The 21,948-nt window shown below is 39.0% G+C and overlaps 1 protein-coding gene across 3 annotated transcripts; it reads left to right on the plus strand.

The window, feature by feature from the left end:
* Positions 1–1,059: 1,059 nt before the first annotated feature.
* Positions 1,060–21,885, plus strand: rtn3 (reticulon 3). 3 transcript variants are annotated; one of them, XM_026937239.3, is made up of 9 exons: positions 1,060–1,379; positions 7,245–7,292; positions 9,250–12,045; positions 15,343–15,550; positions 16,867–17,005; positions 17,529–17,598; positions 17,718–17,764; positions 18,099–18,157; positions 19,587–21,885. In XM_026937239.3, exons 1-9 carry the CDS (start codon positions 1,295–1,297, stop codon positions 19,633–19,635), a joined length of 3,501 nt encoding a protein of 1,166 aa, XP_026793040.3. In that variant the 5' UTR covers positions 1,060–1,294; the 3' UTR covers positions 19,636–21,885. The 3 variants fall into 3 exon arrangements, with proteins under 3 accessions (XP_026793040.3, XP_026793041.1, XP_026793042.1); XM_026937240.3 differs by lacking the exon at positions 9,250–12,045 and having other exon boundaries at positions 1,102–1,379; XM_026937241.3 differs by lacking the exons at positions 7,245–7,292; positions 9,250–12,045 and having other exon boundaries at positions 1,105–1,379.
* Positions 21,886–21,948: the final 63 nt, after the last annotated feature.

A 21,948-nucleotide genomic window follows, 5' to 3' on the forward strand; every position in this document is an offset into this window, starting at 1 on the left:
TTGAGGCTGTTTTGACAGCAAAGGGAGGCTCTACCCAGTATTAGCATAGTGTTCCTATAAAAGTGCTCAGTGAGTGGAGCTAGCTAACACAAGCAAACTATCCGCTGGCCCCAATGACCACAAGGAACAAACTGGTGAACAAACATTGGTCAGACATTTTCATGTTAAAAATATTCATTGACTGAAGGCATAACCTTGGACTTTCTTGGACTTCTTGGCCCAGTAATTGGCCCAACCTGGCCACCCCATTGTAAAAGCTCTACACATTTCCAGGTGAACGCTATATGCTAAAGGCACAAAGCTCTACTCTTGGTAGTCAGCAACGAGTACCATTTGGTACCGTTATTTCTGAAAGTGTAGGATTTGACTAATTATTTCATTTCAATGATGTTTTTAAAATTGTAGATATAATATATATGTAATTAATGTAAAGTACACACAGCGCACAACCTCTAGCTGCTGACAAATAAAATTCAAAAGTTTCAACCCAGTTTCAGCGGAAAATCTCAATAAACAAACTGAGACGTCAGCTGTTACTTTACTGTTCCTTTCAGCCAGTCAGCGACCTCTCACCCTAGTCTCTCTTTCTCTCTCTCTCTCTCCTGTGTCTCACTTCGCCTACTTATACTAAGCACTAAAAGTATGTACTCTTTTTGTGAAGAAGTACATACTTTTGAGTGTGTAGCAAAAGAGTATGCAAGTACTGGGACATACTAACACGTCATGTAAAGGAAGAGAACACTGTGACCGTAAACAAACTCCTCACTGCATTTCAGCTTTTCTTCATTTATTATTCCTTATATAATTTATACTGAATCATTTAATTTACCATTCCCTTGATTTATTTTTCCACATTTCATTTACACCTCTACAAAATGCGTCCTTGAATTCGGCCTACAAAAAGTGTCCACGGACCCACACTTCAAAAATCTACCGGAAATAGTAGACCATCCGGGTACCGTTGGGATGCTTATTTCAATATACCCCGATTTGGGACACACTAATTCTAATTTCGGACACTATTTAGGACGGATAGTAGGCGAATTGAGACGCAGCATTTATTTCTCTCTCTCTCTCTCTCTCTCCCTCTCTCTCCCCGCCCAGTCCTCTTCCGCCTCACACTGTTAAGAAGCTCCACATGCGCGCGCGCTCAGGCGTCTCTCGGTGCTGGTCTCGGTGAGGTTGTGTTCCGCTCTCGGGAAATACTCCGCTGCTCCGGGCCTGTTCACACGGACAGCGTTACTGAGCTGTTGTACTCGTGTGTTGCACTTTCAGACGCAATACTCTAAACAACATGGCAGATCCAATGACACAGTCCCATCAGATATCGTCGTCCCAAGGGCTGAACGATGGACACTCCAAAGACTCGAAGTTTTCCGGTAAGAGAATAAGGCTGAATCGGTTTAATAACGTTTCAGTCCTGGCAGGAAATTAAACCAAAACGGTTTAATAACTCGACTTAGCAGCACCCTGACCTCGGCTATGAAGAACAACAGCGTGACGGCGGCAGAGTTGAAGCCTGTGGTATTTCATTTATCAGAAGCGAACAGAGTTCCGGTGCTGGTTTTGAGTGTTATTGTTGTTGTTTTTGTTGTTTTAGGGCTCAATCCCCTATTTGCATCATATTTGAGTTTAACTTTTAACGGCGTAGATGATTTTCCTACTGCGTAGTGGTGCTTTTGGCAGTTTGGAGCGAAATGTAGTCTTTATTTATTATAGAAATGAAGTTAAACTGCATTTTAAGGTTGCTCTTGACCTTATCTGTGACCTAACTTTAACTTCAGGCCCAGGAACTAGAGCCGTGCTGACATGTTCATGAGCTCATGGCGCTGTGCTGCACTGCAGCGCTGCTACAGCACTACTGGGCGACGGCGAACATGAGCTAGCGCTGTGTGTGTGTGTGTGTGTGTGCGCGCGCTCGCTCTAATATTGTACAAATGAACACGCTTTAGTCACACACAGCGCTAATGTACTAAAAATACACCTGGTTATAGCTGCAAATGTCAGTCTGGAATATGTTTGCTATCCTCTTAGCTTGTACGCGCTTGAAAACGACGACTAGAAAGAAAAGCCTTGTTATATTACCCTCCTGTGCTATATTCGCCATTATTAACACAGTGCCATGGCCTCATTAAATAAACCTGAGGTTTATAACATCGACCATGTTTAAATCTGGTGTTTTCTCGCAGCCCAACTGCATATTTTAATTAAGCGCGCAGTGTACTATGATGTAGGTGGTACTGAGTGTTGCTCTGGGTGTCTGTTTAAAAAGACCAGCCATTTTGGGATGCCAGCTCTTTTGTTGATAGTCATCACAGGTGTTGGTTCGGGGATGTGTGTTCAATATGCTAGCAATTATGTTGCCTTGCAATTTAATACCACAGACACCACACTATTGCTGGGATGGTACCACCAAAGTATACTTTTTGTACTTTCAGTATGTTTGTTAAAGTGAAAACATGAATATAGTGTATCTTTTAAGAATAATATAAGGTACATAATTGGACCTTAAAGGAAAAGTCCACCCTGAAACACATTAAATATATTTTAACGTCACAGGGAGGCATTGCTAGCACAGTTACCATTGTGCTAGCATAGGAGAATATTTCAGCAATCAGAAACATCAAGGATAAGGTTTAGGTTTCATTGTTGGCTCCTAAACAGCAAAAGCTTTTTTCTCCCCCAACGCACTCCATTTTCCATCAATGTTCAACATGATATTAATGAGAAATCGAGCATAAAAAAGTAGTTCTAGACCATAGCTATACCAAGCAGTCACTGTAAAAGACGCAGCTCAGCTGAGTTACAGCAAAGACTCGACTCAGCTCGGCTAGTTATTAATCTAGGAGACGAAAAAAAAGCATGGTACCAAGGTTGACTGTGGTATCAACATGAAAGATGAAGGTTTGAAACCTTATCTGTTTCAGCTGAGTATACAGATAATAATATGATGTGAAGACAGTCAGTCTAAAGGGCTAAAAAATGCTGCATCACTCTCTTTAGGTAGAGATGAAGCAAGGGCTAAATACCACTGGCGCTACTATCTAGGCAGTTGCACAGCATTGTGGGTAATGTAAGAAACTGTTAACCAACGTGACAGACGTGCCAGTGAAAAAGTTTTAAAGAACTTAACTCTGAATTTCTTTATAAAATAGGCTAACTCTAGGATGCCATTGATTCCAGGGTGATTATAAATAATATAAATAATTACCCTGGGATCTTCAGTGGCATCCAAGCCCTTTATTTAGAATTCCCCTTGGATCTTCAGTGGCATCCAAGATTTAGCCTATTTTATAATGAATTTCTGAATTGAATTTTTTTAAACAACTTCTCATATTAATATGCAAGTCATTCAGGGTGGATCTTTCCTTTATACACCACAGATGACTTTTAAAGCTTCAGGATAAAAGCTAATTAAAAGTACACAACATGCACTTTCCCAAGTTAGATGCACAATAAAGATGCAAAAAATGTCCCTTTGGTGGTACCGGTGCAGTGATGAGGAAAAGTACAGTTTAGTACCTGGTGGCTGAACGGTTAAGGCTCTGGGTTACTGATCAGAAGGTCGGAGTTTCAAGCCCCAGCACTGTCAAGCTGCTGCTGTGGGGCACTTGAGCAAGGCCCTTAACCACATCTGCTCTGGGGGTGCTGTATCATGGTTGACCCTGTGCTCTGACCTTGGCTTCCTAGCAAGCTGGGATATGTGAAAAACTGGATTGTACTCGTACTCTTAGCAATGACAAAGTTGAATCTATCTGTCTACCTATCTTTATTTCTGAGAGTGAACACTGGACCAGATGATCAAGTAGGCTGCATCTTTTTGAAACACACAAGCCCTGAATATGATGTACAAGGCAAAAGGTATTTCAGGCACAGGTTACTGAGTTAATTAATGTAAGTTTCAGTTGCATTGTTCATAAATTTGCCTATTGTATTGATGATCTGTTATTAAATTACATTTAAATGCTGTCTTTTCTCTCTGTTTTACTGTTTTAATACATCATATTGATGCAGACATGGTTATGCAAATTATTAACCAGAATTTAATTTATTTGGAAAAAGCACATACACAATTGTGAAAATTGGCAATGCTTGGGCCCCTAAATCCTTTAAATACAATTGAATTATACTCTGTGTCCAGACATTCCGATGTCTTGGTTAGAGCTAAGTGATGTGATCAGTTTCTCACTGAGGCAGATCTATTTGCCTAGTTAGGTCTGAGTTTTATAATTTAGTACTCTGAGACAAAGCTGAAATTGTTGGCGTGACAACTGCCATGCAGACCAGGCCCTTTTCAGGTCACTATCCTCTGGTGTCAGTAATATGAGTCATCTTGGCATGTATGACATGCTAGACGTCCATGCCATTGTAAGATGTGCTGGATATGTGGATGTGTACAACTGCTCATAGTGTACTGGATTTCATCTGGAAGTATCTATCTTCTCTTACATGTTAGCATGTGACCACATGGTCTTGATCTGAAGATGTGGGAATTGTCTTAATAAGCCTCAAGCCACTGGATTTAGTTTTGTTAAATGTCGATCCTTTGAGTTAGTCTGTTGTGGAATCCTTGAACATCGTGATTGATATGTAAATAATATAATTGAAAGATTTTGAAATACTTTTGACTGTTAACTGATTATTAGTCTGTAATTAACAACTAACTCACAATAATACAAAACAAATCTGTGTTTTATGACAAGGCTTTACTAATAAAAGCAAAGAAAAAAAAATCAAGGTGTAACAGAAGTGTCATTAATCCATGACATAACCAGATAACATGAAATCCAGAATAATAGTAGTAGTTACATTCAAATCATTTGTCATAAGAATATTTGCCAACCTAACTTAAGCTAACTGATGTAAAAGCTAAATCTAGTTTAAATCTAATCTTAAAGTGTCCAAGGCCAAAAGAGTAATGGTGTTAGTCTAATAACCCTGTAGTTAACATAAAATCAACAGGCTGCCTTCAGGTTATCACACTTCATTTTTATTTATTTTTTTTTATTGAAAAAGATAAACATATTTATAGTAGACAGTCTAGCGTTCAGTTAGCTGAGTCAGACAGGTGGCCGAGAATACTTTTTTCAGAGGAACTGTTGTTCCAGCTATGCACAGGTTGTGTCATGCTGAGGTTTCTAACCTTATACAGAATTGATTATTTTTTTCACCCACTGCAAGAGACTTTTCTTTTTGCACTGTGTGTAATTTTTTAACTTCTCCTATCAGAGAGCAAACATATAGCTAAATCTTTACAATGATAGCCCAATGTCTATATATGGGCGCTGACACAAAACAAATTGTGGGACTGTGATTTAGCCAATATTATTGGGAGAACTCTGTCAGAATTTTAAATTGCCACAGTGTTTTATTAAAGTAGCCCTGGACTAAAAATGTCTTTTTTTTTTTTTTAAATGTTAAGTTACGTTGCATGTTGAGTTCATTTAGTGGTATCATTAAATAATCTTAGTGGTTTTGGACCAGTCATTAATGGATTTGAGGACTATGTGGTATCTGGAAGTTGTCTGCAGGACCTGTGTGTAAGCTAATTAACTTGGCTAATATTGGTGATTAACAGATACGTACAGGGAACAAGTAAAGTAAGTAAAAGGAAAGAGGAAAAAACAGTGCTGACATAGTTCGTGTCCACTTGTCCCCTTTGTTCTATGAATACATTTTTATCGTAATGGGAGTGGTCTCTTTAAGGTCCCTTCTCCTAACGTCGACGAGACACGTAGTATCTATACCAAGGTGCATTGAAGCTGAGCTGGCAGCTTATGGTGGCCCAACGCTTTATGTTGGGTTTTTTCCTTTGTCACTCATCTGTATTTGTGACTATGGTTTGTATTGATGTGCTAAATGTGAGCTAATTTACTAGCATGCCTAATAGCTTATCTAATGTTGGTGATGAAATCATTTTCGGTATTTTAGAAATAACAGTTGCCAAGGCGGCCAAAATTTTGAGTTTATTATATTACTAAGAGTGTTCAATCAGAGCACAGATACTGAAATCCCACGTTTCTACCACTGATCAATGCTTAAATAACCTAGCTAATGTTGGAAATGAACAAATGATTTCTTTAAATGTAGCCTGTTTTCTTAATTCTGAACTGTTTCATTATTGAGAATGACTTTGCTGATTTAGATTGGTTTTATTAATGTAAATGTACTTGAAATTTGCAATGCACAGATGTGTATTTGTAAAAATACAAGTTGGTGTACGGGGTCTCTGATCAGGATCGAAAACAACTTGTTCAACGCATCCCTGATTTTCTTTGTTAACTTGCGTCTGTCTTCTGTTTAGCTGTAATTGGCTCATTTGCCATATATATTTTATTTTTTAATGACTGCTGGAATACATAGTACATATTTGCTAGGTGTGTCTAAGTGAAACTGGCTGATGCATGGTGTGGTCCAAGGTGTGTCCTCTAGTGAAAGGAGCTTAAAGTAGGGTGAGGTGAGAATGTTGTGTAGCAGGTCTGCACTCCTAAACTCCAGCCAGTTCCACTTGCCCAGGTGAGGGTGCGGGTGAGCCAGAATTGCAATGCACAGCCAGCGCAACTTGCCTTTCTTGTGATTAGTACATTACTGGACTAACCTGCTCCTGTCAGGGGCTCACTCACAAGTCTGTTGCACCTTGAGCTCTTTGGGGTTGTCATGATGGAGGCACCATAAATTATGTGCTTCTGAAGGCCTAGTGCTTCTGCATTTGAGATTTGTTAAAAAAAAAAATTGTGAAGACTGATCTTTAAAGCTTGCAGTGTTTTTCAAGTGTGGTTAGAAAGTGGATTCTCTACATAGATTACATAACTCTTGCCTATGAGGCATTGTGTGGGTGCTTGTTTGGGTCAAATGTTGGAAACTATGGCAGGAATTTGAAGAGTACATGGTGAAATTTTTTCTGCATTGGTTAATGATTTGTGGAGAAAGCTGTCAGGATGTTCTCTTGGAACAGGGTAACTTTAGGTAGATTGAATTTGCTAGTATGTGTTTTTGAGCTTCCCCATAGTAGCAAAAACTATTGACTTGATTCACAGATCAAGTCTCTTAAATTAACACTGACTTTTAAAGGAAGATGCATAGAAAAGTTTGATTGCTTTGCTTTAAGTGTAATCACAAGAGACAGATAAGGGGGCTTATGTGTGGGCACTGCATAAATATTATCCATTTTTTTTATTTGTAGAGTATAAGAAGGATTTTGACTCTATTTTCCTCTCATTCTTCTGTCCTCTTTATTTTTTCAGATTCCTTTTTTTCCTCTTCGCCTGTATCTCTCATTCAGTCTTCTCAAGGCAAGTGTATAGTTTTCTTCTGCTGCTGGCCTGCTTTTCTATCATTTTTATCTTCTCCTCTATATCTTCTTCTGTTACATCTCTTCTAAGAATGCCATCTCTTGCTCAGCTGCAGCTACGGTGCTCTCAATCCCTCTCTCTAGTGCCACCCTCCTGAGTAGGTAGCCACACCAGAGTAGGAAGTCAGAATGAAACTATTTTGGATACCCAGAGTACTCCACCTAATATCACAATAAAATGAAGCAGAGAACAGGAATGTAACTGAAGGAGACATTGTTTCATTCATGCGAGCAACATTGTCAGATCCAAAGCTATGTATGCTGTGCCTGTAGTTATCCATTTACTTTGCAGTGAAATTGAGTGTTCACTCTTTCACATTACCGCTTATAGATTTGGCCGAAATTGTGAATTAAAATGGACATTCACTTTCAACTTTACATGTCAGCTTGACACAGCTGAAATTCTTCTCTGTAGCCACCTTAGAGGCACTGTAATAGGACTTTCCTCTGGTGCCCCTAATAGCCCTGCTTGTTGGAATCCAAATGAACAGCTAGGTACCACCTGTTGACAGCCGTTTTGTTTATTGTAATCACTGACCATAACCATTCTTGAGTACCTCCAGTATTCAAGAATTTCTTGTTCACTTTTCATTGTTGATTTCAAAACCAAAGATCTAATATAGTTTCAGTTGTCTCGTATGGTGATCACCCCCCAAATCTAACATTGGCTACAAACAGGAAAGCAAAGCCATCACAGATGCTTGAAATGTGCTCTTTCTTAGTCTCTCAGCAGCAGGCACTTATTAGAACAACGTTGCTGTGGACCTGGGATAATCCCAAGATTGCCACATTATTTTAACATACCAGAGTTCAAGTTCACTTTGTATAAGAGCAGAATCCTAAAAATGGATCAGGTTGGTACCCCAAAGGAATCCTGTCCTTGATGTTCCTCCTCGGCCACTAAATGTGTATGTGGAGGCACCGCCTTCCCATCTTTACTGGTACTGAAGGTAGAGTGACACAGGGAAGGGATCGACCACAAAGCCTGCTCCAGGCTATCCCCTCCATGGCTAAGGCTGCTAGCTAAACATTTCTGCTTATGCATGCAATATTTTACCACTAGTTAGGATGAGAATTCTCAGTAGTTAAATTACCATTTAGTTATTTCTTTATTATCTAATATGTTTCATGTCTGCATTTCCATTTTAGATTACAAGTCATGGTAGCTTTTATATTGAGGAAATGGTTGCAACAGCAGGGGTGTCAACAATATTGAACAGTGTTTCCTCTTTTGGATTTAGACAGCATGAACTTGTGGTTGTTCTGAGATCATGTACACCGGTGTGTGTGTATAATACTCTTTCATTTAGGATGTCTTTATGGCCGTAACAGATGATTTATTCATTTGTGTGGTAATTCTGCACTGTTCAGTGTCGTTTATATGAGGTACACTTTCAACAGTGTTAAAGATGCAGCATTAAGAGGAAACTTTCACTTAATATTGAAGGAAACATTCATAATATTCAAGACTATTTTATCTTTACTTTGTAAAGCAAACATGTTCCATTCTGTGTTATTTAGATTCTTAAAGCATACATTATCCAACTGGCATGCAAAGAATAAAGGCAATCCATTAAACCTTGCAATGCATGACTGCTTCAGCTGCACCAAAATGGATGCTAAACAACCCGGGAATGCTGTTTAAAGTATTAGTCTAACTGCCGATTGCTAAAGTTTTTGGGGCCTGCCTTTGGCTCAGAATAATGTCCTAGGAAAGATACATTTTTAAAGCAGTTGAGTTGATCAAATTAAATACATATCAAGGTGAACAGTTGGCATTCACCAGAGCTGCAAGTATGGCCCTCCACTTTAGCATATCTATATGAAAATAGTGTGCCTTGATTTCTGTTTCCTCCCCACTTTCCCTCTCTTCCTCCCTACCTGTTTAATGGATGCAGACAAACGGGTGGCACTGGACTCTGAGAAGCCATCAGAAGGTGTGCCTACCTCACTTCGCTTTTCCTCCCAGCCAAGTTCATTTTCTCCTGCAACTTATGGAAATGATAACTCCATTCCTTCGACTGGAATCAAGGATCGTAGTTTCCAAGAGAAAAGGGAGCTTTTTGAATCATCACTTGGATCGCAAAAACAGGACTCTTCCCCTATAAAGATATCTCCTGTGTCTGAGCGAATCAGAGCATTGGAAGCTCTGGCTGCAAAACAGAATGATTCTGATTGGAGTGATACAGGGTTTTCTCATTTCAGAGAACGCCACTATGAAAAGTCTCATTCTGAGATACATGGCATCACTCTTCGTTCATCCATTAAGAAGAAGCCCACATCAAGTGAACAAGATTCCCCAGAATCTCCCTTTGAGATTGTTGGTGACGCCAGGCGTGGAAGTGACTTTGAGGATACGGCTGACTGGATGAGAGCTCATTTGCCGCCAGCGCCTAACTTCAACATTGGAGAATCTGACTTTGATGAAATTAAAGAGTCTTCTGTAATGCCTGAATGTCCATCTGGTGAGACAAAGAGCAAAGATACAGATGTACAAGGAATTCCTTCATCTTTTGTAGGTGTACCTGATGAATTCATGGACAACCCTGATGAAGTGTCTAAAGAAATGAATGATGATTCTAATCAGTCAAAGCAAGACACTATTGAGGATGAGTCAGAATTTGATCTCAGATTTTTACCTACAGCCTACATGTGGGACAAACAAGAGAAACCTGACATGGCTACACAAGACCCACCATTCCTTTCTGACACTCAGGACTCTGAGATAACTGCATCTGCTGCACCTCCGGATGGTTTTGAGGCTTCTTCCCTGGAGTCTTCAACTCCTGTTCCCCAGGCTGACTCTAGTGCAAAACAGCAGCCTACCACTCCGAGTCTTGGCTTGGAGAGTGTAGAGATCCTTGAAGCTGACAGCTCTGGTGAATCTGATGATACAGTAATTGAAGATGCAAGTGGCGTCAGTAATGATGCCGTTGAGTGTGGATTTTCTACAGACAAGCAGACTATTCCAAATGAACAAGAGAAACAGTATATTCAGGTGCCCATTATTAATGTGATTGAAACAGAGGAACAGGTTCTCAGTGATTATGAAGTTGAGCATGAAGAAGAGGAAGATGATGAGCAGAGATATCAGATAATGCAAGAACCTGCAACAGAGGCTCCACAACCATCTGAGGAGCTTTCTGACATTTCAAGATCAGAACTTGAAGAGGCTGCTCCAAAAAAGGATGATGTTTCCACACAGGAAAATAGTGCAGATTCTGATGGAGAGTATTCTCGAAAACATACGATAATCAATGATGGTATTAACAATGACATGATTAACCAGACTTCCCTTCCCTCCAAGAGTCAAAGCTCAGAGGACTCTCGCACACAATCAACAGTGCCGCAGAATACAGAGGAAACTTCCATAGAATCTTCTTTCAACAATGTAAAATCAGACAAATCTACAGAAATTGTACCTGACCTCTCACCTAGTTATGAGGATCTCTCAAATGATTTTGAGTCCAGTGACATAGATACATACTTGGATCATTATACTAGTGAGGAACTGGCTTTAAAAGACCAGTTAAATTCTGGTTTGTTTACTGTAAATAATGGGGATACTAACGAGTTTCTAAAATCTGACTCTCTTCAACACAGTCAAAATAATACTCTGCTTGCTCAGCAGTCATATGAGGAAACTGTTGATGAATTTGATGAGACTGTTGATGAAAGTAAGCAGAATTATGACGCCGAACCTGAGCCTTTTCCTGCTAACATTACAGCAGATGTCCCTGTGGAGCCTCTGCTTTCGCAAAATAACATGCCAAATCTTGAATTAGATGAACAGAGTGTAGATATTGAGGAGAAAAAGATGATAACCGATTCAGGGAATTTTTCTTTGATTGAGGAGGAGGATTACATGACGGCTGCACAATTTCCCTCTTTTCATAATGATCCATCAAGCAAAATCAGTGATGTGATCTCTGATTTTGTGGCCAGTGATGCAACTGAGGAACTATTGATGACCAAGACTGAACAAGATGAAATAATCCAGCATGATGCTTCACGTACACAGATATCTCCAGAAGCCACAAGCCACCCTGAGCCCATTGAAGTGGAATCTGAAAAAAATGAAATGGTCCAGAGTGACACTCCTGATACACAGATATCTGAAGAGCCCACAAATATACCTGAGCCCATAGACACAGAATCTGAACAAGATGAAATAATCCAGTGCAATGCTCCAGATATACAGATATCCCCAGAAATCCCAAGCGAACTTGAGTCCACTGAGGGAAGATCTTCTCCAACAGCTGCAACAGATAGTTTTGTCGAGTTTATGAGAGAATGTTTAAAATCACAACAGGATGAGGAGTCCCAGAGCCTTGGTCCAGTACAGACCACTAAGGAACCTGTATCAGTTGCTCCTTCTCCCCCTGCTATGATCATGGACTTGGAGCAAGAGTGCCTTACTATCTCTGCTTTAAAAGAGCTTGGGAGTAGTCATGAGGAACAGGATGACATCAGCATTCCTAAAGACATTCCACTCTCTGCAAAGGATACGCTTTCACGACCTTTATTTCAGTCTGATTCTTTAATTTGCCCAAATCCATCTTCTCACTTTCTTCCAAATGACAACCAGCCAGATGCCTCACTAACCAAAGAGATAGAGGCAATCGACATCTGGGTGGCAGAAGCTTACCACCTTGCAGAGCATGTCTTGGCACTAATACTAACCCACCTTACAGGTAAAGTCCTCCCTTTAGGCTGTCAGCCTGCTAACCCTGCACTCAAAGAATGCCCCAAGACTAAACAAACACTCTTAACATCTCTTAACAGTTTGGAACTTACAACATTATCATATTCAGTTGCATGCTTTTGAAAATTTCTTTGTAACTTTTGAGTATCAGAACTGTTGTCATTGGAATTGTCAAGTCTGCTACCAAAAAGACCAACAACAAATTGGTTTAAGTGCCAGTATTTTTGTTTTTAAGTGTATTGTTGAGAACCTTTCCTACATAATCAGAAGAGAAGGTTACCATCCTGATGCCTGACAGTTTGATAATATGGCTGTCCTTTTTTTTCTAATGGAAATGCAGCAAGTTGCACTCTTGGCTGTGGCTATGTTTTCCAAATGGGAAGCTGCTATGTATTTTGAACTTGCATCACAACCTTAAAAACCTGGCAGAGTGGTTATATCCAAAACACGGTCACTTGGTAACAGTTTGCACAACCTGCAAAGTAAGGCAATACAGCTCTCAAGTTCTAAATTGGTGCAGCATTCTCTAGCCATATAAAGCACTTTTATTTTAATCTTTTAGCAAAGACTGAGGGCAAAAGACCCTCATCAGAAGAGACGTGAGTAAATTATTCAGCATCATCATTTTAATGTGCTTCTACCTTAAGTAAATACTGTGTAGTACAGAGTATGCTGTGGGATGTTGAGTTGGCTCTTGCTGTGATTGTGTTGATGTCATATTTACCATATCACGGTTTTATATAGAGAATGTTGGTGTTTCTGCCTCTGCTTTGTTATGTCTGCAATTGGTTGTGAAGGCCATGAATAATCTTCACTGCACTAAATTCCACAGTAATATTTATAGGATGTCCAGAAATCCGTAGAGACCTCAGTACAGTTGGAATGAGTACTATAATGTTATGAAGACAACTAGGTAAGCCTTTTCTTGCTGTTGGGGTGAGGGTGAGCTTGAATTGATAGGCAAATAGAAATCTTGCCTTTTGCTGACTGGTTGAATGTTGGTGGTCCACATCACTGTTTTTTTCCCTTTTGTGGTCCACATTTTCTACCATTTACAAAGCCTTAAGGATACTCACACTGCAGTTGTGTCGAGATTAGCATAGGCCAAAAAAAAAAAAGCCCCAGGCATAAGTGACCTTATACTCTTTCAAGGATGTCTGTAAAGCTGACTCTGAGAATTACAGTATTTTCTGTCAGAAGGATTTGTTTTAATGGCTGTGCCAAATTCGATTTTTTTTCCAGTCTTTGTGGCTCTACCAGCAGAGCAGAAAGAGCGAATTATGCTTTTTATGGATTTTGCTACAGATTAGAAAAAAAGTATTTAGCACAACATTTCTGCCAAATACTTAGCCATGAGCAATGACATGCTGATGCTCTTGCTATTTTTAATAATATACGTTTATCCTTTAAGATGCCACTTTTAGGCTTCCATGCTCCTATATGGGTTTGCCATGACTATGTGTTTTTTAAATGTCTGAACAAACATGGCCATGCACCCACATTTTATATAAACGGCACCTGTGCCTTTAAGAGCTTAACAGTGCAGCTACTGAAAAGAGGCCACTGCAGTTTGGCTACCGCTGGGACGTGGTGGTGTATCTGGGGCCGCTTAGGAGAACAGGGGAGAGAAAGGGAGGGATAATGAATGAGCACTCAGTCCAGGCTGGCTCCCTCTGGGCACTAGCAAAGCATGCTGGGAGAGATTCAGACCCCTGCAGTGAGAGAGAAGGAAACCCCACGCTGGTGCTCATTGTTAGCCTCTGAGCATCTGAAATGGAGCGGTGAAAACAATGGTGTGTTTTCTCAGGCTCTGAATCATCGGCCTTGGTCCATTGTGTTGCAGTTATGTCACAATGACACACTTTTGTAAACATTTCTAGCATGTGGCTTGTTTATATATGGTAATAGCATAATGTTTACAGTGGATAAATTACTTTCAGTAGATAGATGGCAATAGATATTCTGAAATAACACATTGTTGTAATGGAGAATATGGAAACAATTTATCCTTCAAAGTGGGGATAGGCTTTACTCTTCAGTTAGGTTCAGAAATATTCAACACAACCAAATGAAGCAAATTATTTTTTCATTTGAATGAAAACAACAATAAATTTGATAGATATATTTGCCTGAAGTGAAATTTTCAGCACTAACACAATCCCTGTAAATGTAATTTTTTTTAAAAGAAATAAAGCATAAAGTGACATGCTGTTCTAGGCACGATGCGAAGCAGAGTTACTGTTACCACCCCAAAGCTGATTATTTTCCTATAATAGCATGTCCTGAGATTTTATTCCTACACAATTACAATTTTTAATTCATCATATTTTTAACCAGTTTGTTACACTCAGTCTATTTTTTTTCTCTCCTTTGAAGTTAGCCTTGGGTTGTGTGGAGTGTCCATCTTACAAGTCTCTGTGAATAAGTAGTTACTATAGAAACAATATCGTATTAGAAGGAGCACATTTATAAATCACAGGTTTATATTATTCAGCCAGCACTGTTGTCAAAGCTGCTGTTATATAATATTAATCAACACCTTCTAATCAATTATTCAAGACTTCAGCAGTGTTGTGGTATAAAATATTATTATACAGTGGTGTGATCTAGTCAGTGCTGGTCCAATTTTTCATCTAAAATATATATTTTGAATAAATAGATTCCTTTAAGGGACTTCAAGTGCACAGGATGCTCTGTGCTATATATCTGTATATGCAATATATAGGGAGAGGCTAGAGTCAGGAGGGTATCTTGAAATGCAATATGTGCTTGGATGAGTCAGATCTTTTGCTGTAGTGACCATGGAGGCGTCCTAGAACAGAAAGGAGGAGTTCTAACTGGAACCAGAAATGAAGGTTGCAAGGTTGTGAGGAAAGTCTGCAACTCTGAGCAAGCTTGATGGCTCGAGAATGTTATGCAAAAACATGAGTGACACATGAGCGTGTAAGCTTTCCTGAGATGTTGAAGCACATGTACTAAAGGCATCTCTGCACATACAGGCTGCCAGTTATATAAGATTTTCTTAAAAGGTTCCTTTAATGCTTTAGTGAAGGCCAATTTGAGAACTCTGAATTACATAATAGACCCATACAGAAAATTTAAACACTGCTTTTCATGTCAAATTTGTTAGCTATTACATGTATTAAAAATCATAAATACTACACTAGTACAGGTTTGGACAAGTCTGGGCATGATCTGTATTAACTGTTTTCTCTCATTTCTCACTCTCACCACACACACCAATACACCACACTACATGCACACACACGCATTCTCTGTCTTGCAGTGTATGACTTGGTGTACTGGCGGGACCTTAAAAAGTCAGGCGTGGTGTTTGGCATTTCCCTGCTACTGCTGCTGTCTCTGGCAGCGTTCAGCGTGATCAGCGTCATCTCCTACTTGCTCCTGGCACTGCTCTGCGTCACCATCTCCTTCCGTGTCTACAAGTCTGTCATCCAGGCCGTGCAGAAGTCCAACGACGGACACCCCTTCAAGTAAGACAAACGCTTCTGACTCTGAGTTGGTTATACATAAGAAGTGCACTGGTCTCAGTATCTCATGGGTTTTAATGGTGGAAACCAAATTAGGGGTAAAACCAGTGCAAAACAGGTCATGATCAGAAAATACCTAGACTTGATGCAATGATGCAATGTTGTGCAATATTCAGATCGAGCTGGGGAAGTATTTGCACAATCAATATCTTGCAGCCTTTTTATTACTCAACATTGCCTTGATTTTGCTGTTTGATCTAGAAGAGGCTTTAAGTAAACACTGCTATGACCAAATTACTCAGGGTGCTTTCACATATGCAGTGTTTTTGTCCATTTGAATCCTGAAGCTTTTCCTCTTGGTGTGGGTGAAAAAGCAGTAATCACACTCGGTTGTGAACCGACGACCAAAACAAGAATATCTGAAGTTCTCATGTCTCAGTTTGTTAGGAAGCTAGGGTCAACACTGGGAGTAATTTATAGGTCTTGTATGGTGATTATGGATATTATTCTATAAATTTTGGAAAGGAGCGTTTTATGGATTGATTTTTTTTGGGGGGCATATAATGGATCTGAGTAAGAACTGATATTAACTGTTTATTCCCAATGCCATGATACACTTCTGAAAGATATGTTAGACATGTAATGCCTTTTTTTTTTTTTACCAATTTGTAAATGTTTAGTATATTTTTGGGGATTACCACATAGGAGTGTACTTTGTTAGTGAGAATGAAGAATTTGTGAGCTTGTGAAAAGTCCACGAAGCTGTCAGAGTTACTGCTATCATTGGGATTTTGAGGGTGGTGTTAAGAACTGGGCTGATGAATGGTAGTTGTAAAAGGTTTTCCTCTGTCCCTAGCTGGTCTGTCTAATTGGGCTTTATCCATTTTGGCAAGTTGGATGGCAAAGAGTTTTAGATTTTCTAGGATGATTATGTTGATTTTGGGTAAAGTTTGAGAAACCAGGTATAGGGGGGCTATACAGAGTCATTTATTTTTGGTAGTATTGCCATTTTTATGGAAGTTATTTTGCCAGTGAGAGAGAAAGGAACATTTATTCAGATGGTTAAGGGCCTTGCTCAGGGGCTTAGTGGTAGTGCCAGGGTTTGTACTAATGACATTCTGATCAGTAGCTTAGGATCTATATTATTAAACCCATCATTTATTATAACTAAACATGTTCATTTTGTGCTCCATTTTCATCTCTGCACTTCTATGCATGCATAAGAAAGCCACAGAGATAATTGAGGGTGTGTCTGTACTCAGCAGTGTGTAGTAATGTAGCTGCTGGGATAATTAGGTTGACCCGTATGCTTGTGGCAGGGAACTGATGGAGAAGGATGTCAGCTTGCCTCCTGAGACCTTCCGCAAGCACGTGGACGCGTGTCTGACCTACATCAACCGTGCACTCAAGCAGATGAGCCGCCTCTTCCTGGTCGAAGACTTGGTAGATTCCCTCAAGGTCAGTTCATCAGAATTAAGCAGAACACTTCGCAGGTCTCTGCCCCCATAGGATTTATTTATGATGTGGATGTTTGCTAAAGACAGTAAAATGCAGCGAATGATAGCTTTTTGTTTATCCACCATGCCTGAACTACATCGAGTCTCTCCCCCTCACACACAGCTACACTCGCTGAAATTTGTAACACACCCAGCCTGTATGAGTGAGATGTGTTGATAAGCCTTTCTGATCATGTGATGATGGCGAGTGGGAGCTGGTGGTATTCAGAGGAAATAGCGCAGAGATTTAAAGAGCTGGAGGACTGACCTAGAACACTCTGCCCTCCAGAGAGAAAGGAGCGGTTCACAGATTCTATAATTGGCTGCCTTGTCGTTATGTCACACATTCGTGCACAATAAAACTATTCATAAGCAAATGATTACTAACAGTCTTAAGTTTGAGCCTAATTTGGAATGAATCTGTTCCGGTTTGTTGACAATTTGGTCTATTTAACTAGCACTTTCTTGATGTTTGATTGTTTCAGCTGGCCGTGGTCATGTGGATGCTGACATATGTGGGTGCCGTTTTCAATGGCATCACCATCCTCATTCTTGGTAAGCTTTCACATCCTTGGGAAGAACTGTCCTAGGTTTATGACTGATGTTTCAGAAATAAATCCTTGCTAATACTTTCAGTAGAGTTTATTAGAAAGTATTTCTTTTTCTTTTTCCAGTGGACATCCTTGCCTTTACTGTACCACCACTATATGAGAAATACAAGGTAAGTGCACTCTTAAGATTCTTTGTTGTTTTTTCATTAAATTTGTTCATGGAGGTTATTCTTTGTGTAAAAGTATGAAATGTCACAGGCATCCTCTGCAGCTGCATTAGATACAATCAGAAAACACTGTGTAATTAGAGCTTTTACTCCAGCTTCCTTTTTTTCTGAAAGTTGTGCAGTGACCTCAAAACTGTGATAACCCACTTTCATGTCCCCGTAGTGAACTGAAACGAAAGCCTGCAACACTTCAAATCTGACTTAAAATGTGTTGAAAGGAGACATTTACTTGTTAGCCATTTTGCAAAATCTTTAATCTGTGTCTTTTTTTCTTCAGACCCAGATTGATCGCTACATTGACATTGTACGCACTCAGGTTAATACTGCAGTGGCCAAGTAAGTTTCTTCTGATTACCTAAATGTTTAGTGTGTATAATACTGTATGTAAGGAAATAATAAACGATGGGGTGGTCCGATATTCACTGACTGTGATATTTTCAAATATTTAGATTTAAAATCACAACTGGTGTAGATAGGTCTTGTGAGATGATCAGCAGTGTGTCTGGATCACATAGACAATGACAAGCAAGGACATAGGCTAAGAGACATACACTCACTGGTCACTTTAATAGGAACACCTGCACATTGACGCAGTTATTCAGTCAGCCAATCATATAGCAGTAGCACAGTGCATAAAATCATGCAGATACAGGTCAAGAGCTTCAGTTAATGTTCAGAGATCACACTTTTTCTCCATTCTGATGTTTGATATGAACATTACCTGAACCTCATGATCTATATCTGCATGATTTTTTTTATTTTTTATTATTAGTATTTTTTTTATTCCACTGCTGCCACATGATTGGCTGATTAGATAAGTGCATGTGTACAGGTGTTCTTAATAAAGCGGACAGTGAGTGTAAGTGCTCCTCATGGGCAGAAAGAGATGGAGGAAACGTTTATGGGAAATAATGGAGATTGTTCGCAAATAAGTCTCAAAAGATTTAGTATGTCTGTCTTTGTGTCATGTAATACTTGACCTGATTTGCAAGATTTGTATTGTTGCCACCACGGACCTTTTACATTTACATTTATTCATTTGGTAGACTGTTTTCATTCTAAGCCAAAGAGATTTCGATTTATTTTATTTTCCTATAATTGAGACAGGCTACAAACCAAGCAAGTTGAGTAGTTCAGGGACCCCTGAGAACCAGAAATAAAAATGTTCTACAAATTGTGTAGTGTACACCCAATTTAAATGTAATCACCAAGTAATCTAAATTATCTGTCTAATTGTATGTATGGATGACACCTTTGGAAAAATATAGGTTTTACAAAAAGGTTATGAACCAAATGTCTTTGGTTAATTAGCTTCATCTCATGGTGACATCTAACAATTAATTAATATATTCTGAGAAAATAAATGGCTAGATAGGTTTTTTTTTTTTTTTAACAAAACCAACATGTCAATTATTAGCACCCTCAGAAACTTGGATAAACAAAATGTAACTATTTATTTTTACTATTATTTTTATACTTACATTTTCTTATATTTTACTTTAAGTTCACCTTAGTTTTAGGAAGTCTCAAGCAGTCATTTATGACCCTTTGTTTCTCTGGTGTTGGTGAGTTCCTAAACACTCAGGTGAACTTGAAGTAAAATATAAAAGGGAATAAAGATTTCTCTCATATTTTTAAAATTAAGTTAATTAACCATAACATTTTTTTTACAACCTTTTCTGTTTATTAATGCATATTGACTTAATAAATTATAAATCGAATTTGCATAACTTCATTCATTTCTCTTTTTTTTTTAACCAACCAGGATTCAGGAGAAGCTTCCCAAAGCAGCAAAGCGCAGTAAAACAGAATGATGCACCTCTCTGATCCCTTCATGACCACCTCCAGAATCCCTGTATCTCTAGCTTCCACCCCTCCCCAGTTTAACCTTTCCTTACAAACCTCTGACCAGCCATGTGCACTGAACCAGCTAGTCTTTTTAAAATCTCTGAAGCTTCTCAATATTCTTCAGTGTTAATTCTGAAGCTTAATTATGAGCACTAGGGAAGACGCTTGGTGAAGACGCTTACTGAAGCTGGTGACTCAAATGCAGGAAATGATGTAATTCCACAAGTGAATGTCCATTTATGGCACCCAACTTTCGGCAGGGCATGTGAACTAGATTGAATCTGTGACCTGGTTTTGGAGTGTCCTAAGAGTTGGTGAAATAAAGACAAGGGTTTGACTTGGAAAACAAATGTCACACTGAATAAATTAAAAAATGTTACAGGAAGAAAATGAACGGAAGAAACCATAAGAAGCCAGGATTGATGTTTGCATAGACCACCTCCCTAAAGACACCTACTGATTTATTATGAATCTGTCACACACTGTTACTAGACTTGCACATACAGATCGATTAGGATATGGACACTGCACCTGCTGGGACGATTCGCTCTAGTTCGCTTTCCTGTACCGTTTTGGCGTTAATTTTTAATTGGGTATGTATATATAGTTACAACAATAAGATTACAACAAGCTCTTTGCTGTGAAGAAGTAGTTTGCATTGCTTTTTATATTTAATATCAAATATCCTCTGGTGTCTGTTTAAGACTCAGGCTCTTGTTCAGATGTAAATGCATTATAATTATGATTATGTCTATTAAGTCACATGTAGGGTAGCTGCTCTTGACTCCCCAGGCTGGCATCTTAACGAGTAGTATTAATATTCTTATGCTTGAGTTATTTGTATAGAATCTTCAGAGCTTCAGATCGTGGAGACAACGGTGCGTCCTGTTACTGCTCTGAAGAGAAAGAGGAAGAAGTGTGATTTGTGTTGGCACCCCATATAATGGTGGTCTTTGTGCTGATCTGAGATTAGTCTTCTGGCAAATGTGGCCTCAGATCAGCATTCAGACCAGCAGTAATGACACTATATAGGTGGTTTTGAATTGGTATATTAAAGGTATTGTTAATTTAACACATGTCAAAAGCTGGAAACACAATCTTGTTAATTGCATTCGTTTACACAGTTGGTTTCACAAGGAAGTGTGCTGTTACAATAGAGCTATTATAACACGACTAATGTGGCTTCATACATTCACATCTATAAGGGACTTAAATATAAGAGGAGAAAACTCAATGCACTTTGCTTATTGCCTGCTCTATGTTTGGCACTGAATATTCTAACCGAATCTTGCTTTAAATGTACCTGGAAGCACTCTTATCTTAGACTTCAGTGTCAAAAGTACACCTGTATTTATTAATGCACCAACGTATAAAATGAGCACCGGATTAATAGAGTAACTACTGCTAATACTACTACACACGTCTACCAACTGCTGAATGTTTCATACTAATATTTATACAGAATTCTGACTGTCGCATGCAACCCTGCGTGTTCGTGTTGGAAACTGTTTCAGTGCAGTGCAAAATTGCTTTGTGTGGATTGTTTCATGAAGGTTTAGTTCACTGAACATGGCATTGATGTACAAAACACAATATCACCCTTAAAGCTTGACTGTAGTCTGAGTCAGGATCCTGAATGTTTATTTAGGCCTTTTAAGTTTTTTTTTTTTTTCCTTCTTCTTCTTTCATGTATGCATGCAAACAGCACACCTAGACACACTCATGAACAGGTGAAAGTGTCCATCGTGTGTACCTGTGTCTTCGTGTTGCTGAACTAACATGCGTTATATAACTCATGGGTATGGTGATGCTTGAAGAATAGGATAATTTTTTAAGTTAAAATTTGTTCTTCCTTCCTTTCCCATCTCTTAAAGAAACAAAATTTTTTTAATAGGTGCAAACCTCTCGCTTTCATTCTATCTAGACAGTGTGTCATATTTCTCCTTAGTGTTTCAGTTACGAATTTGCATATTTTTTAACTTAATCCTATAATCTGTCAGCATGTTTGCTGTCGTTTCTTTTGGAGTTTCTCTCTTGGGGAGGGAGTTGCAGAAGTCATGTTTTCTTTGGTTTTTGCTTTTGAGTCTAGATGTGATAACTAATATCCATGTTCAGTTTGTTAGCAATGAATTAAGTTAATCTGGGAGCTTTGGAAAAAAAAAATGGGGGGTCCATGTAATTGTCAACATGAAATTAATAAAAACATTAAAAAGAAATTATGCTTCTGTTTTTCATTCAGTACATCAGTTGTTTTTTTTTTTTTAAAGAATTCATCAGCA

The sequence above is a fragment of the Pangasianodon hypophthalmus genome, chromosome 4, assembly GCF_027358585.1.
Source record: "Pangasianodon hypophthalmus isolate fPanHyp1 chromosome 4, fPanHyp1.pri, whole genome shotgun sequence".
In the NCBI taxonomy this organism is placed as follows: Eukaryota; Metazoa; Chordata; class Actinopteri; order Siluriformes; family Pangasiidae; genus Pangasianodon; species Pangasianodon hypophthalmus.